At 44.1% G+C, this 17,958-nt stretch overlaps 1 protein-coding gene across 1 annotated transcript; it reads right to left on the reverse strand.

Annotated features, from left to right (window-relative positions):
- Window positions 1-2,040: 2,040 nt before the first annotated feature.
- Window positions 2,041-6,032, reverse strand: LOC108415758. Its single transcript, XM_017688803.2, has 4 exons — window positions 5,766-6,032; window positions 5,429-5,493; window positions 3,279-3,326; window positions 2,041-3,181 (listed from the first exon to the last, which is right to left on the reverse strand). The coding sequence occupies exons 1-4, from the start codon at window positions 6,009-6,011 to the stop codon at window positions 2,098-2,100; spliced, it is 1,443 nt and encodes a 480-aa protein (XP_017544292.2). The 5' UTR covers window positions 6,012-6,032; the 3' UTR covers window positions 2,041-2,097.
- Window positions 6,033-17,958: the final 11,926 nt, after the last annotated feature.

Raw genomic sequence — 17,958 nt, forward strand, 5'->3', positions numbered from 1 at the left:
AAGGTGTACCTAATGAAGTGGCCGGTGAGTGTAAAGCTGACTGCAGAGGGCCACAGTGATTGGTCTAACATCAGCAGCAGTTCGAGGGGTCATGAGTGTAGCCAAGACCATAAACAGTGCATGCTTAGAGGAGAGAACTGGACACACGGCTAAAGAAGGGCATGGCAATAGATCACCAGGAGTTGACCTTACTAGAGGCAGAAAGGAAAAAGTGGTGAGATGTTCTCAAACGCTTACTCTCAATCACACTCTCACCGGCTTCTGGCCGTCTTTATGAGCCTGACAGTCGAGCTTATGGCAACATATGAGCCTGTAATGGAGAAATGGCCAAAGTAACAGATGAAAGTTCTCACACACACCACCTCAGTCATCAGACACAAAACGAGCTCATTCAGATCATCTCTGCAGAAACATCACGCACCATTGTGAGACATATCCAGTTAGCAAAATACTTCTCCATCAGTCTTGATTGGACTCCAGATGTAAGTCACAAGGAACAGATGTCAGTCATGCATTCTCAGAAAGAAAGGTTCTAGACTCTCTGGGTCGGTTCCCCTCTGGCCACTGGGGTGGAACCCTCAAGGCTCCATCTCAGTACCTTTAGTCAGGGATCATAACTGAACCATAATCCACTGAAATGATCTGTTCTAAGCTGTACTGGCTCCACACACCCCACCTCGCCTCCAGGCTTTTACTCTACTTAAAGTTAAAAGAGGCAAACTGAACCTATGAACTGTATTTTTATTCTTCAGAACCCCTTTTTTCTTTGGTGTTGGTATTTAGAACACATAGAAGAACCGTTAGTTAAAGAACCATGTTTGTAAAATACATGTGTGAGAAAGAACCTTCATATCACGTGAGTTTTCATTGTTATCTAGATTTTATTGAAGACCCTTTCATGAGGTGAAGGTTAGTCTGGTCCAGGGAAGAGCGAGTGATCCTATTTGGGTTCTACCAGCTTCTTTGCTCTCTGGCAGCCCTTCTGGCTCTTCCAACCGTCTGTGAAGCTCTGGCATCAGCTGCTCTGAAATGTTTGATGGGTGGTATATGTGCTGTTCTGTGTTATCCTGAGTTGGTAAGTGGGGATTTTTTGTGGGTGTTTTGTGGTGCAGTGTTGGTGTCTAACAGGGAGGTCTGATTGGCTGTTGACGGACGACCTGCCTGCTATTTCGGCTGTTCAGCAGAGCTGGGCGGCAGCATCGGCGGCTGCTGTGTTCAGTAAAAGAGCATTTGTTTGAAGTGCTGTTTCCCACAACTCCTTCCTTACCAAACCATCACAGTAGTCAACAGCCAAGCAGTAAGGAGCGCTAATAACACTCTACGAAGATTTTCATTATGGCACAAAGTTCATGTCCCTAGAAGAGTTTTTAGAGACCACCTACTGAAGACCTCCTCACAGTGTTTATATGATCTCCAACTTTCCATGAATAAAGCTTGGCATGAACATTAAAACCTGGGATGCTGGAGCTCAGCCTGTGGTGGGGATGGCTCGCTGGTCCTGCTGTGTTACTGGCCGCACGTGATCGGCCTGCTCAACACCAGCTTTTCATTTTTTTACATTAAACAACAGAAAAAAACTGTAACTAGACTTCAATCTACACTAATTAGACCATGAACCAAGAACAGACTCTAAACAGACTTCAGGGTGATGTGAAACCTTAAAGACCCCTCCTGATCATCTGCTGCCGTCTTTCCACTGCAGTTCATTTCGCCCTCAGCTGATCTCCCCCATCCCTCAGGGGTGAGTTCAGCAGCCTGTTACCCAGTGACCGTCCTGGCCTGATGCTGCGAGAGCTGAACACCGTATTTCTAGAAATGTGAAACATTTTATTGACGGGTGTTTAGGATTTGTTTCCTTTACGTTACCCTGACTAGTTATTGTTACCATGACATTACCATATTATTACCCCTTTATTACAGGCTTATAGAGTGCAGTCCGTGCAGAAATGAGTTAGACATGAACATCCGCAGTAGTTCACACTGATGTTTAGGCATGTCTGTGTTGCAGAGTGAGGGGAAGATGAGGCTCAGGCACACAGCTGGGTTTTGGGTTTTTTATTGCAGCGTGTTTCAATAGCGTTCAATTCTTATCCATTTTCAGCTAAATTCAGGAAGAGGGACTTCAATAAACTTTAGAAAGCTGGCCTGCGGCAGACTGGTACTACCTTCTGTTAAAAGCTGTGGCAGAAGGTCCTGGCTGTCCTGAATGAAGAACTGAAGAGCTGTTCTGTTTATATGTTCACTCAGTAATGCTAGACCTACACTAGCATTCCACCATTCCTCAAAGCCAGATCTAAAAGCTTGACGGATACGTTCATAACGATCTTCATCAGCTATTTCTCTCAGCAGCTCCTCAAATTTCTTTTCTTCAGTGATTAGTATTTCATTAAGCTCATTTTTCCAGCCATCTAATGTGTTAAAAGACTTGTAGACCCCTGGTTTAAATGTATCTAGTCTTTGTAAGAGTGCTGTCTGGTCTTCACCTTCAATGGCATTTTTAACACAATTACAAACGTTAAACTTCTTTGTGTTTTTCAGACTAAATTTGTATCGAGGGCTGGACTTCTCACTTTCTTTTATAGCTTGTTTGACTTGTTGATGGTCTTTGTTATTAGCTAAAAGGCCACTGATGGGTCCTGCAAAGCCATAATATATTGAGAAACCGATGTATGTTTGAATTTCATACCGTTTAAACAGAACGCAGGATAAACAGTATAACAGAAAGATGCAGGGGTGGTCATGTTTTCTGCCTATGCAGGGACTGTTTAGAGAATATATATAAAGATGACTGTTTTTAGTAAACCCTCCACTTTCTAACCTTTCTATTATTTCTTTAAGTATAAAATCCTCACTATGCAGATGATTGTCTTGATCTGGGATCTCTGGAGTAATTTTCCACTGTAATCTTTGATCTGAGTCTGTTAAGAATGCAAGAGCATATTGTTTGTTTTTATCAGGTACTTCTACCTGTTCTATTACGTTAAGAATGATACCTCTGATATAACGGTCATCACAAAGATTGGAGTTAGGACTGTTATTATTATTTCTATCTAGTATTTTTCTGACAGACTCTATACTCTTAGTTAGGCCTAAGTATTTTATAACATTTTTATCTCTACAATAATAAACCCATTTTTTTTTGTTGACTTTGGGCACTTTCCTAATCTCCAGCCATTCCTTCCTGTAAAAGAGTACAGAGCCGTATTAATAAAGCTGTAGTACGGCGTTGTTATGATGATGAAGTGTAAATGTTAACGTTATTTATCTTTATTACTCACCGCAAATAATCCACTGCATGCTGGCTATCCAACCGTTGATGTTTTACCCTGGAGATCACAACAGCATTCAACAACACTTCCTTTGAGTCCTATAATGCTTCATAAAGGCGCTTTTATGTGACATAAACACCCTATGATGGTTTGAAGGACACTGTGTGAAACGTAATGAAAGTGGAATGTAACGATGTGAAAATCAGTTAAACCACATATTTAATTGGAATTGTGCAGTTACAACATAACAAATGTTGAAATTTCACAGTTTTTTTAAAAACACGTTCGTATTTCTTGCTGAAAACACGTTCACAAACCAGCTAAATGCCGGTGGAGCAGTTAGTGATCATGTGAGATTTACGCTCATGTCCCTTAAAAACATGGGGATAATATCTGTCTTTAATAACGCACTAACAGATCATTTATAGCTGTGATCCCATCAGTTCATGAGCGCTGAGCTGCTGTCGTTTCTGAGCTCGTTGATTTCAGATCATCACGTTTTCAGACAGAGAAATCGGATGAAACTCCAGAGCATATTCACAGTGCTTTCGGCTGCGTTCACATCACAAGCCTCGCCGCTCAAATCCTGAAATCCGATCTTAGCATTCACTGCCACGAATCAGACTCGCATCTGGTCTGAAGAGTCACATTAAGGCCAAAAACCTGATTGGTGCCACTTCAGTCTGGCAGTGTGAACTGAAATGAGCAGAGCAGAAACTGTTGTGTATCATTTCCACTTCACTTCAGTTCACAGCTACAGAATAAACACGTCTGCTAATGAGACTCATCATACGAATTAGAACCGAATGATTTACTGACGTATTTATTATTATCATTATTAATAAGTGCTGTGAAGTCCTTTCCGACTCCTGGTGACCGTATGGAAGGTGTTCCTCCAGAACGCTCTGTCTTCCGTCTGGGTCTTCAGGCTTCCGACACAGCTGCTTCACGAGTCCTCTGACTGTCTCCATCAATCTCGTAGCTGTTTGTCCTCTTTTACGCTCCGCTCTTCCGATCACACCGGTCTTTCCCACTGAACTGGTTCTTCTCAGCATGTGTCCCGAATCAGGTCTTCAGTTTGGTTTGTTCTGCTGGGTCTTTGTTGTGTTTTGTAGGAGAAGCTGTCCACCATCTCCACATCTTCTCCATCCAGGGTCCAGTCAACGCTCTTCCTCACAGTGGACTGATCTGATTACTCAGCCATAAATACTGGACTCGATGTGGAGCTACTGCCACTGTTAAAGAGACGCGTCTTTATCTTTCTCTCTTTTTTCACTCGTTTTTATTCCTCTCAGTAATGAACTGTGATGATCTGTCTACATTTTGTTGTGCATCATTTATAAACATGAACAAACACATCAGCTTCCAGACTGTGAAGGCACTGATATATTGAAGCTTAAGTGTTGGAAGATGTGGAGGAAGGCGCGACACACCTCACCAGGGAGGGGGTTAGCGCCACAGACTGAATACGTGTTGTGAAACCAGGCAAGGAAGTAGACGGAGGGCTTAGAAGCAACTAAATAATGTAGCTCGGAGACACATTAACCAATAAACAACCACTTAACCATGTAGGGGATCGTGCTGGGCTGAGGAACCTGTATAAACAGAATGTATTCTTCTTTGGGGCAGTGCGCCTGGGACAGTGCGCCCTTGGTGTACTCAATAAAGTTCTCTCAAAGGCTTTCTGTGTCTGACTGGTTCATTTTACCACGACACAGACATTTATAAACATTCGCTCAGCTGAAGGTTCACAGCTCTTAATGGTCTGTTAGCAGCTTATTAACCCTGGTTACTGTAAAGTATATTTAACCTGAAAAAGTGCAGGAGGCTCAGAAACACTTACTGCCTCAACAACTACACTTAAACATTTTCCTTTATCATCTTATCAAGTGTTTTTGGGCGGTTTTTAATTAGTTATTATTATTATTATACTCGGTTGGTTTATAATAAGCTCTGAGATGGAATGTGTAAAACATGGATACAAATATTTGGATAGTTATCTATTTTTCTCCTGAGTTTAGTCGTAGATCTAAGTTCTACTGTTCTCCCTCCTTCAACCAGTGATGCCACACTGGAACAGAACCACCACCAGCCCCTCCACAAACCCCAGACCACCAGCCCACCTGACCCGCCCAGTTTAAGGTTCATGTTCTACTCACGGTGAATGGTGCTCTTGTCTTCCGTCTTCTGCTGGTGGGAAAGAGGAAGTGCGCTTCCTGGAATCCTGTGATCCAAACATCAGCTTTCAGAATAATAATTCCCCCGACAACACACACACACACACACACACACACACACACACACACATACACACACACACACACATTTCTCTATGTTGTGTCTCTTTTCTCTCTTCCTCTCATTTGTTTTTCATTTTTATCTTCCTCTTTTTCTCCTTTACTCCTGTTTTTTTTCTGTTATCTCTTTTTTAATCTCTCTCATGATAAAGAGCCTCGCAGTAAAAAGGACTCTGATAAGGCTAAAGTGCTCACTCACCGTTTTTCCAGTTCTCCCAGATGGAGGGCTGGGATGGGGGTCCTGCAGATCTCCCTGGTGTTGACCATTGTTCCCACAGTGGACCGGCTCTACATGACGGCCTGCATCACTAATCCTTAAACCTGTCGGTGCTAGATCACCAGGATTCTGGGGTTCTCCCACCCCAGCCCTCTCTTGCTGTTCTACGTGTGTAGAGGAAGTGCTAACGGATGCTGTGTTACTTGTAGTAGTTGAATCAGGTTTCATCGGCTTGTGAGGGAGCTCTGCTACTGGGCAGGGCTTTATAGTCTCCGGTTCTGTGCTGTCGTGGCAGAGCTGGGCGGAGACTCTACACGGTCAAACTGAGTTTAACCCTCTGTGAGTCACAGTGTTTCACAGGAAGACGCAGAGAACTGAAACTTTCCACTGACCTGCTCTACACAGACCATCTGGCTACTAGAACCCCATTTACATACAGCACAGGAACACAGAACAGCACAGGAACACAGAACAGCACAGGAACACAGAACAGCACAGGAACACAGAACAGCACAGTGTGGAATTATTAGCCTTAGTATTGTTCATATTACTTTTTAAGATGTATTAAAGAAAGAAAACGTTTTTGGGTAAATGGTAAAGTGATACTGAGTGATATAAGGTAATAAGGTATTGGGTCTGTGTTTTTGCTGGGAATTGGTCAACCCCTCCCATCATCTGACGAGTGAATGGGATAAGGACTGGGTTGAAAGCCCTTGGGATTGGCTCTCCCTAAAACAGGGTTGGAGTCCCTGAGGTTCAAGTCCTCTAAAGTACCAGGTTGGAGTCCCTGAGGTTCAAGTCCTCTAAAGTACCGGGTTGGAGTCCCTGAGGTTCAAGTCCTCTAAAGTACCAGGTTGGAGTCCCTGAGGTTCAAGTCCTCTAAAGCAGCAGGTTGGAATCCCTGAGGGTGGTCCTCTAAAGCAGCAGGTTGGAATCCCTGAGGGTGGTCCTCTAAAGCAGCAGGTTGGAATCCCTGAGGGTGGTCCTCTAAAGCAGCAGGTTGGAATCCCTGAGGGTGGTCCTCTAAAGCGCCCATTCGTGATAAGTTTGAAGTTCCTCACATGCAGCAGGTGATAACTCAGCATTGTGAGTCAAGCAAGTAAAACTTCGAAGATGTCTTGGTGAGTACCAGTTTTTGATCAACATGGCTGAATACAGTAAAAGAGATTTAGAAAAGAATTGGATAATACAATTGGAGTGGGGAATTGGCAATGGAAAACATTGGAGAGACAGATAATCATTTTGGCTAAAGCGGTTGATGACTTAGAGATAGACCCAAAAAAAGTGGGAAAAAGTGAAGGCAGAAACGGAGAAACTGTTGAGAAAATGGATGTTGGATAAAGAACTGTCTCCCCATGACCAGATTTCTTTGGGACAGGCATTAAATGATTTTACAGCTAGAGCAATAAAGGAATTAGACGAGGCTAAGGCAGAACATGAAAAGGCAGGAAGAGGTTATCAGATGCAGAACAGGAAATAGCTAAGGTCAGAAGGTTGAAGTGCACATATAATGGCAACCTGGATAGAATGGTAAGTATCCCCAAGTATCCCCACCCTCCTACGATAACCTAACGCCAGGCATTTTGACATGGACACCTGAGCTAGAGCAGGCGTTCATTGAACTAAAGCAGGAACTAGTGCATGCGGCTGACCTTGCTAGACCAGACTACACCATGAAAGGAGACAGGTTATCTCACCAGTGCGGGCGAACCCATAAAACACAAGGAAGAGTTCTTAGCACTAGAGAAAGCGATACAACTACCAAAACAGGTGCCATCATAAAGTGCAAGGGACATCAGAAAGGGGACTCATTGGTGGAAAGAGGTAATGAGGCAGCAGACAAGGCAGCAAAGGAAGCAGCAGGTTATAAAAGAACGAAGTTGGAAGATGGTATTGAAGGAAGGTGAACCATGGGAACCAATTCCGACAGGAGAAAAGCTCAGGCAAGTCCAGGACCAGGCTAGCCCAGAATAAAAAAAAATGTAAAAAGATGTAAAAGAATGTGAAGTATGTAATGTAAATAATGTGGGTAAAACTTGCAAACCAGGGGTAGGAAAATTCCCTAAGCCCAATGGCCCAGGGGAACACATTCAGATAGATTACACAGATATGATTCAGACAGTCAGGAAGTACAGGTATCTGTTAATGCTCGTGGACGTATTTTTGGATTGGATGGAAGCGTTCCCCACTATGAGGAAAGATCAGTCCGTAAAATGTTGATCAATCACTGGACTCCCCAACACGTGTTTCCCAAAAGAATTCACTCAGATGATGGTACTCACTTCACAAGTAACGCCTTGGCATGGGTAGAACAATTATTAGGCCTATAGCTTCTTAAACGGTAAGATATCTGTAGATTAGTCACTGTGTGAAAATTGGCTTTGAGAAATAGTCGGATTTGGCTTGATAAAATTTGGGGAACACCCCGGGAATTGGGTAGATAAAGTTAAAGAAAAGTGAATAGCGGTGAAAGCATGCTATAGTAATGTATGAATGAGTCGACTTTAAGGAAAATGCTGAGCTCGTTCTGTGTGTGTTGTATAGTTTTTTGTTCTTAGAGAAAAAAAGAAGAGAAAGGGGGGTTGGTCTCTCTCTCTCTCTCTTTTTCTCTCTCTCTCTCTCTCTCTCTCTCTCTGTGTGTGTGTGTGTGTGTGTGTGTGTGTGTGTGTGTGTGTGTGTGTGTGTGTGTGTGTGTGTGTACACGAAGCTGGACTTCGTCTGTGTGTCAGCCCCTCCTTTTCTGAGTAAGACGTGTGTGTGTGCAGATATGGGTCTGTGTGTGTGTGTGTGTGTGTGTGTGTGTGTGTGTGTGTGTGTGCAGATTTGGGTCTGTGTGTGTGTCTGAGCGCCACCCCTCCCTCTTCTCTTTCTGGGGGTGAAGCGTTTATGTTCTCTGACCTGCTGTGTGTCTATAGAGTAACTATGAGAGTTGAGGATTGACAAGGAATGATATTTGCTTTATTTAGTTAAAACTTAAGGAGCCTTTGTAGGGGACTTTGCTGAAAAATTAAAATAAATAAATAAATAGATTTATGAGTCTCTTATATGGAGGACAATTAAACTTAATTAAACTAAATTAATCACTAGTTAAAGTGAGTAATGTTTATAAAATTTGAATATTATTAATGTGAGGAGGAAAAGTCGTATAGATGAGGAGTCCTATGTTTTGTTTTACCTTTATATGGTTATAAACAACAATGAGTCTTCTTTGGGAGACAAAAGAGGACCTTTGATTATATCGTAGACCTAAGATCTAAGAGTTAAGTAAAATCTATGAACCTCTTTTCAGAGACGTCGATAAAATATATATATAAATGAGATGAGCTCCCAAGTAAGGACAGAATAGTTGAGGAAGTAAATAACCACTGTGCTGACAGATAAGTGTATAAATGTGTGCATTGTTAAAAGAATGGATTGGGATTAACTCTTTTGTTTGAGTGAGCAGGAGAGAGCCAGATGACTGTGGGCGGAGAACCAGTGCATTACGTAACCTGAGCTCCATTGAAGACATCTGTGGGGGACTAAGAGGCGTCTGTTTTATCCACAAACTCTTTCACAAACTTAGAAATTAGTATTTAGATGTAAGTGCATTTAATTCTAGCTAGCACTGTTTATAAATCTTCAGTGTGTGTTCATTTATTGATGAATAAAGAAATTTGTAATTAACAGTAAGGGTTAATAAGGGAACTGTTAAAAAGACAAAAAAGCAAACTAAGGTGTCAAATGTAAATCTGGTTGATGTTGTGCAGAAGAGTTTATGGTGGGAACACAGCCTGCCATAGGAGGTATCAGGAGACTTTTAGCTAATCTCCTAGGGGTTCCAGCCATGGACGAGATTCTACAGAAAGCTGGACTAAATTGATATGTGGGGACTGCTGTGAATGATCCAGAGCTGTTTTCTGCAGTTTGAGGACGAATGTAGAGAGCATTGAGTGATCCATTTCCGACAAATGCGCATCCTGATAATATTCTGATTGAGCCACTGGGACTGGAAGAAAACCCGAGAGCTTATGTTTCAAGAGCCCTTCAAGTGTGGAGAAATGTTACAGGAAATAATCCGGATTTGAATCAAATGGAACAGTCCATTTTGTGAGCCAAAATACAGAAGAGGTTGCCGCTACCAGTGAGGAGCAAACTGGCAGAGGTGGTTGGCCTTGGTATGGCAAAAGGTGTGAATACAGATCATATAGCCAACCAGGTGGGGATGACAAGAAGAAGGAGAAGAAGCAGGCTTTGGTCAAATAGAGTCAGTCTCTGCTAAATCAGCTATCATCACAACAATAGCTGAGTCAGGTTCAGCTCTAACTATCTCAGCTATCATTGATACCTCCAGCTGTTGCATGCTCTGATGAAGCACATGGGTTAGCTTATCATGCAAGAGGGGAAGTTAGAAGTGAAATCACAAAGGCGTCTGGGTTTTGGGCACCAAGCTTACTTCAGCAGATTGATTATGTCATAGGTAGGTGCACAATCTGTTGGAGAAATAATGTTCAGAAGGGTATGATAGTTCCTCCTGGTCACATTCCGACTCCAAGGGGTCCTATGCATGAGTTGTTGTGGATTTTTGTTGGCATGATAAAACCAGTTGAAGGGAAAAGATATTTATTAGTGGTAGTAGCTTTATCAGTACCTAAATTTTGTGTAAAGAAGTCATAGGTAGATAGGGACTTCCAGATCTCCTCAGATCATGGGAAAGAGTTTGTGGATAAGATAGTAAGAATGATTTTGCAAAATTGGGGATTAGACAACGTCTTGGAGTAGTTTACCACCCATAAAGTCAAGGGAATTGTGAAAAAATGAATGCTAGTTTGAAAAATCGCATTGCTAAAATCTGTCAGCAGACAGGTTTAAATTGGGTAGCAGCACTCCCATTAACATTAATGACGAAGACGAGGATGAGGTGGAAGAAGGTGAACTGGTGGAGGAATATTCTTTTTGAATATTTAATCATTTTATATTCATTCTTAGTGGATCTGGCATTATCTTGTGGAGTTGTGATTCGCATATGATGTGTCTGTTGTTTTTGCCAAAGACTCGCTGTTGTTTTCTTTCCCTTTTAGAAAGAAAGGGGGGAGTTTGAGTGTTTGGAAATCGGGATGCGTTGAAGGGGTGCAAACCTTCACGGATGGACGATAAAAATGGACTGAGAGACTCTGAACAAGAAGGTCTACACCCAACACCATCAACACCACTTGGGGAGTCGACATGTGGAAGAGTTTCAGTCTGATACACTGATGTGTTTATATGTCTTTGCTTGAGTATGTTGGGACCTCAGATGTCTTGTCTTTTCTTTTCTTTTTACGAGTTAGGGAAATGGGTTTTAGGTTTGTTATCGGGTCCGATAGGTCGACTAGCCCGCTAACGAACATTATTTTAATTTGTTTATTTTTGGGGTTCCATATGTATTAGCTTAAGTCAACTTCATACATATTGAATTTTTCTTTTAACGTTGGACTGGAGTTCCATAAAGGAGGTTGCTTGTGGCAGGAGAACCGTGAGAGAATTTGTCCTGTCCAAATTGTTTGATGGATATTTCAGGAAAGTTGGCTGCCTGACAGGTTTTTTCGCTCTCACACTCCAGACAATGTGCAGTTGTTAAGAAAATGTAATGTGTTATATGTGTAATCGCACTCATGTTCATCTTTTGTTTTTCGAGACCCTGTATAGCCACGAAGGGGGGAATATGAGGTGTATAGACTATCAACTACGAACAAAGACCGTTGTATTAGTAGATATGGGGGAATACAATTAGACTACACCCTAGGCAGCTCCACAGCATGGATATTTGATTTGTCATTCACTGCGCAGGTCAGAACTCAACATATAGAGGTTACGATGCTATGTCTGAATGTTGACCTTTCGGGTGAAAGGTCAAAAGGGGGAATTGTGGAATTATTAGCCTTAGTATTGTTCATATTACTTTTTAAGATGTATTAAAGAAAGCTTATGTTTAGCATTGAAATGTTAATGGTTATATTGTACAATTCTAAGAGCTAAGAGTCAGCACATAAGGCTGTGTGCTGACTAATGGTGGAATACACAAGGATGTCAGATAAGCAGAGCCATTGTCTGGAAAACGGGGGGGAATTGGTAAACACAGGGAATACCTTAAGCTGACCTTGCAGACGCGCTCACGTCTCGAGCGCATCCTTAAACTTTTATGATGTGGATTGGTGAGATGGCCTAACGCACACATTGGAGGCTGGGGTAAGGAAGGAGCGGTCATGCGACTATAAGAAGGGAGTCAGATGAGAAGGGGTCAGAGCTTACTTGGGAGATACATGATGCATGTTCTCTGTTTGTAACCTCTCCAGAATTCTGTAATAAAACCGTTTGTTTCACTTCAGTCTGATCTACTCGTCTCATTTGTTTTGCATCAACGAACAACCAGGACTGGTTTTGTCCACAACAGGAACACCGAACAGCACAGGAACACCGAACAGCACAGGAACACCGAACAACACAGGGACACAGAACAACACAGGGACACAGAACAGCACAGGGACACAGAACAACACAGGAACACCGAACAGCACAGGAACACCGAACAGCACAGGAACACCGAACAACACAGGAACACAGAACAGCACAGGAACACCGAACAACACAGGGACACCGAACAACACAGGAACACAGAACAGCACAGGGACACCGAACAGCACAGGGACACCGAACAGCACAGGAACACCGAACAGCACAGGAACACCGAACAGCACAGGAACACCGAACAACACAGGAACACAGAAGAGCACAGGAACACAGAACAGCACAGGAACACCGAACAACACAGGAACAACGAACAGCACAGAAACACCGAACAGCACAGGAACACAGAAGAGCACAGGAACACAGAAGAGCACAGGAACACCGAACAACACAGGGACACCGAACAACACAGGAACACAGAACAGCACAGGGACACAGAACAACACAGGGACACCGAACAACACAGGGACACCGAACAGCACAGGAACACCGAACAGCACAGGAGCACAGAACAGCACAGGAACATAGAAAAGCACAGGAACACAGAAAAGCACAGGAACACAGAAAAGCACAGGAACACAGAAAAGCACAGGAACACCGAACAGCACAGGAACAAAGAAAAGCACAGGAACACAGAACAGCACAGGAACAAAGAACAGCACAGGAACACAGAACAGCACAGGAACACAGAACAGCACAGGAACACCGAACAACACAGGAACACAGAAAAGCACAGGAACACAGAACAGCATGGGTACACAGAACAGCACAGAAACACAGAACAGCACGGGTACACAGAACAGCACGGGCACACAGAACAGCAAAGGAACACAGAACAGCAAAGGAACACAGAACAGCACAGGGACACAGAACAGCACGGGTACACAGAACAGCACAGGGACACAGAACAACACAAGGACACAGAACAGCACAGGAACACAGAAAAACACAGGGACATGGAACAGCACGGGTACACAGAACAGCACAGGCACACAGAACAACACAGGGACACAGAACAGCACAGGGACACAGAACACAAGGACACAGAACAGCACAAGGACACAGAACAACAGAAGGACATAGAACAGCACAGGGACATGGAACAGCACAGGGACACGGAACAGCACAGGAATGTATCTAACAGATAGTATAAAGCTAATGACTGGTTACAGAGTACACTCTTAGAGAAAAGGTACGACACTGTCACTAGGGTGGTTCCCTCAAGGCTCCATCTTAGTGCCTTTAGTCAGGGAACATAACTGAACCATAATCTACTGAAATTATCTGTTCTAAGCTGTACTGACTCCACCCACCCTGCCTCGCCTCCAGGCTTTTACTCTACTGCTGTTTTAAAACATTAGGTTATAAGAAGAAACAATCTACTTTATGTCTAGAAAAGTGTATTTAAGGTACACAACTGGACCTTAAAACCTCTGTTGGACCTTTGAGGGAACGTTTAGACTGTTTGTACCTTGATGAAGGAATCATGTACCTGCATGGAACCTCACCAAATATGAGAATATGATCAGAGGAGAACTTTCAGTTCAGCACAGAAGCTTTACTCCTAGAAGCTCTACTGCTAGAAGCTCTACTCCTAGAAGCTCTACTGCTAGAAGCTCTACTGCTAGAAGCTCTACTCCTAGAGGCTCTACTGCTAGAAGCTCTACTCCTAGAGGTTCTGCTGCTAGAAGCTCTACTCCTAGAGGTTCCCCTGAGAAGCTCTACTGCTAGAAGCTCTACTGCTAGAAGCTGTACTCCTAGAGGCTCTACTGCTAGAAGCTCTACTCCTAGAGGTTCTGCTGCTAGAAGCTCTACTCCTAGAGGTTCTCCTGCTAGAAGCTCTACTCCTAGAGGTTCTCCTGCTAGAAGCTCTACTCCTAGAGGTTCTCCTGCTAGAAGCTCTACTCCTAGAGGTTCTCCTGCTAGAAGCTCTACTCCTAGAGGCTCTGCTGCTAGAAGCTCTACTCCTAGAGGTTCTGCTGCTAGAAGCTCTACTCCTAGAGGTTCTGCTGCTAGAAGCTCTACTGCTAGAGGTTCTGCTGCTAGAAGCTCTACTCCTAGAGGCTCTACTGCTAGAAGCTCTACTCCTAGAGGTTCTCCTGCTAGAAGCTCTACTCCTAGAGGTTCTGCTGCTAGAAGCTCTACTGCTAGAGGTTCTGCTGCTAGAAGCTCTACTCCTAGAGGCTCTACTGCTAGAAGCTCTACTCCTAGAGGTTCTCCTGCTAGAAGCTCTACTCCTAGAGGTTCTGCTGCTAGAAGCTCTACTCCTAGAGGCTCTACTGCTAGAAGCTCTACTCCTAGAGGTTCTGCTGCTAGAAGCTCTACTCCTAGAGGTTCTGCTGAGAAGCTCTACTGCTAGAAGCTCTACTGCTAGAAGCTCTACTCCTAGAGGTTCTGCTGCTAGAAGCTCTACTCCTAGAGGTTCTCCTGCTAGAAGCTCTACTCCTAGAGGTTCTCCTGCTAGAAGCTCTACTCCTAGAGGCTCTGCTGCTAGAAGCTCTACTCCTAGAGGTTCTGCTGCTAGAAGCTCTACTCCTAGAGGTTCTCCTGCTAGAAGCTCTACTCCTAGAGGTTCTGCTGCTAGAAGCTCTACTCCTAGAGGTTCTGCTGCTAGAAGCTCTACTCCTAGAGGGTCTGCTGCTAGAAGCTCTACTCCTAGAGGGTCTGCTGCTAGAAGCCCTACCCCTAGAAGAACAATCATTAACCACAGAGGCAAAAGCATGTTTCCTATTTCCCTTCTCGCTGACTCTGCATGTTCCTTTAAGAGGTTAAACATCAGCGTGTTTCTGCAGATTTCTTTGTTGCCAGGCAGAAATTTAATGCTGTTTCATTGAAGCTAAATGCCTGATTAATGTAAAGATACAGTTCAGCTTATGATCAGGATCTAAAACATTTCCCACATTTCCCTACAACATCATACAAACGCATGGGCCAACACTGCTTGAACACTGGAGCCATGTTAGAAGGTCCTGGTTGTAATCAAAGGCCAATCAGTTTTGGAGTACAAATAAGGATAAACAAGGGCCATGTTCTCATTGCTGGGACCAGCCATACAGCGAGTTTTACAGGCACCAGCACAAATAGTCTCCACACCAACATAACAATGAAGAGAAATATCACCGAACCCACTGACTGACTAATTTTGTCCATAAACTATGAATAGAGATGAGAAGAACCCTAGCCAGGGTTTCCGTGAAGGTCTTTTGTACTGCTTGAGGTGTATTGGGAAAGGTCTCACATGGCGCTTGAGGCACTGGAAAAATAAGTAGAGACTTAACCTCAACCTGATGGACATCTCCTTTCTCTAATGCAACATGATTTTGCAGAGCTTCTTTTATATCATTCACATCCTTCCACACGACCCATACCGCTTTAGGAGAGGCATTCATGTGGTTTTCTAAGACTGAAAGTGCTGAGGTTTCCTTCTCTCTACTGTAAACCAGGAAAAATCACCCCAAATATCTTTCCGGCTTGCGAGGGGTTTGTTATTACTGGTGCAGAGCTTGAATATCTTGTGGAGGCACTCACTTAATGAAGTGGTCTAATCTACCTAGATAACGTGCAGCTGCCAGTAGGCATTTGAATCACACAGCCAAGTCTAGCCAAGTCAAAGTTTATTTATGTAGTGCTTTTTACAACAGGCGTTGTCACAAAGCAGCTTTACAGAAAAATATTCTAATACAAAAAGGGGGAAAATAGGTGGAGCAATGATTAATTAGATAGTTTGAGTTTAGGTAGCATCACCAGGAGGGTCAGTTCATGAGGGTGAGGTTTGCACAGCGCTGTACAGTCTGAAGCTCCATGGTGGTAAAGTGGTCCAGAAGGCTGGCAAGCAGTCGCACCCGATCAGGCAGACGAAGAACGGCATCAGACGCACAGGATGTGCAGCTGTTCAACTCAGCAAAAACAGGAAACACAGTTAGTTCTGTAAAGAGTGACTGATCACAGATTACAGTGTTAGCAGAGCAGCAGAGACACTGGCAGCAATAATTCCCTCTGGTGGCTGAGGGGGGTCTTTCAAATTGGCTGAGACTTTATTAGAAGAATCATTAAAACCAACAGGTACCTCAGTTTAACATGTGCACAGAAACCGTATGAGACTGCGGCTCTACCAAGCAGAGGATCCTCACCCTTTAGGACTCCATGCTGTTCCCTCAGGCTATGCCTCGAACGGTTAGTCTGCTGTGAAGAGAAAGCAGGATGACACTCAAGCCGACACAGATTTCTGACCAAATGCTTGACGCAGTGTTAGTGATGTCGGTTGAATCCTTTAGGCAAAGGATATTTGCCAACCTGTTTCTACATGTTAAAGAACACCAGTATTTTGATGGATGGTCTCTCCATCCAGGCGAACACTGGGCTCCTACTAAAGTCAGTGTCATTGTCAAATCTCCCTGCTAAATTTAGCGAATTGATAGATCAGCATTCAGGCTGAATTTGGGATTGGGGCAAACATTGACTCATCCAGCAATCAGAGCCATTAATGGCCTTTGCCAGTTTGAAGCTTCATTATACTGAGAGGCTGCTCCTTTTTCTGATAGGATCCAAACACAAACATGCAGGTTCATGCAAGGTCCAGTAAGAGTTTTATACGGTTATGGTTATAAAGGTTAAACTGGTATCTCTCAGCTCTTTGCTTCCTATGAGTGGGTCTCTCTCTCACTGCATCCTCCTTTCAGCTCAGTCACTGCCATCTGCGAGTGCATTGAGCTTTGTGTGCGAGTTTCTATGTATGAACTAAATACAGGCACCAGCTAGATGACCGCACCTGTACCTGTAGTTAAACAACTGAATCCCAATTCACTTACCTGAAAAAAGTCATGTGAGTCTTGGCTGTTGGTTAGCGGAGTCCCCTCACTTCAAGAAACGCAGTTTTAGTGAACATTACTGTGAGTAAACTCTTCTTTGTTATCAGACACTGTAGGACGCAGCGACCGAACCTCCTGTGTCATTCATCGTTCTCTCTTACATTTGCGCAGGTGCGGCTGGTCTTTAGGGGAATGTTAGTGATGTACCCCAGCTTTCTTTGCATTTCTCTTCATTTGGCCCTCTGGTCTGCATGCAGCTGTACGCGGTGTAGAGCAGACATGGCGCTGGTGGTTAGGAGGGAAAGGGTAGTGGCACTCACTAGCTCGTTACTTCGCCTTGTTCCGCAGACTTTCGCCATTCAGGGACTTCACTCTCAGTGCTGTGCTTGAGCAGCGTACCTTCAGTGAGTGGGGTGGATCCAAGAGCCTCTTTCAGTTACACCAACTGCAGCTGAGTTGGTAAGAATACCTACCCATGTTCCAGCCACCTAGATCTGTCCCATGGTTTTCACCACGACCCAGTCTCCCACTGCTGGGTCGCTCTCCCACTGCTGGGTCGCTCTGCCACTGCTGGGTCGCTCTCCCACTGCTGGGTCGCTCTCCCACTGCTGGGTCGCTCTGCCACTGCTGGGTCGCTCTCCCACTGCTGGGTCGCTCTGCCACTGCTGGGTCGCTCTGCCACTGCTGGGTCGCTCTCCCACTGCTGGGTCGTTCTCCCACTGCTGGGTCGCTCCCCCACTGCTGGGTCGTTCTCTCACTGCTGGGTCGTTCTCCCACTGCTGGGTCGTTCTCCCACTGCTGGGTCGTTCTCCAGTAAAATATAGATCTAAAGCCATACTAGCGTTATGAAGGAGTCATCAGTGAAGGATGAACCAAGAAAA

Source organism: Pygocentrus nattereri, chromosome 11, assembly GCF_015220715.1.
Source record: "Pygocentrus nattereri isolate fPygNat1 chromosome 11, fPygNat1.pri, whole genome shotgun sequence".
Taxonomy (NCBI): Eukaryota; Metazoa; Chordata; class Actinopteri; order Characiformes; family Serrasalmidae; genus Pygocentrus; species Pygocentrus nattereri.

Excerpts from the sequence above, each read along its gene's own strand:
- LOC108415758 (XM_017688803.2), bottom strand. The coding sequence starts at position 6,011 with ATGAAACCTGATTCAACTACTACAAGTAACACAGCATCCGTTAGCACT. Across the intron at positions 5,494-5,765 it reads CTGGGAGAACTGGAAAAACG|GATTCCAGGAAGCGCACTTC; the intron begins GTGAGTGAGCAC and ends TTTGGATCACAG. Across the intron at positions 3,327-5,428 it reads AGACAAGAGCACCATTCACC|GGTAAAACATCAACGGTTGG; the intron begins GTGAGTAGAACA and ends TGTGATCTCCAG.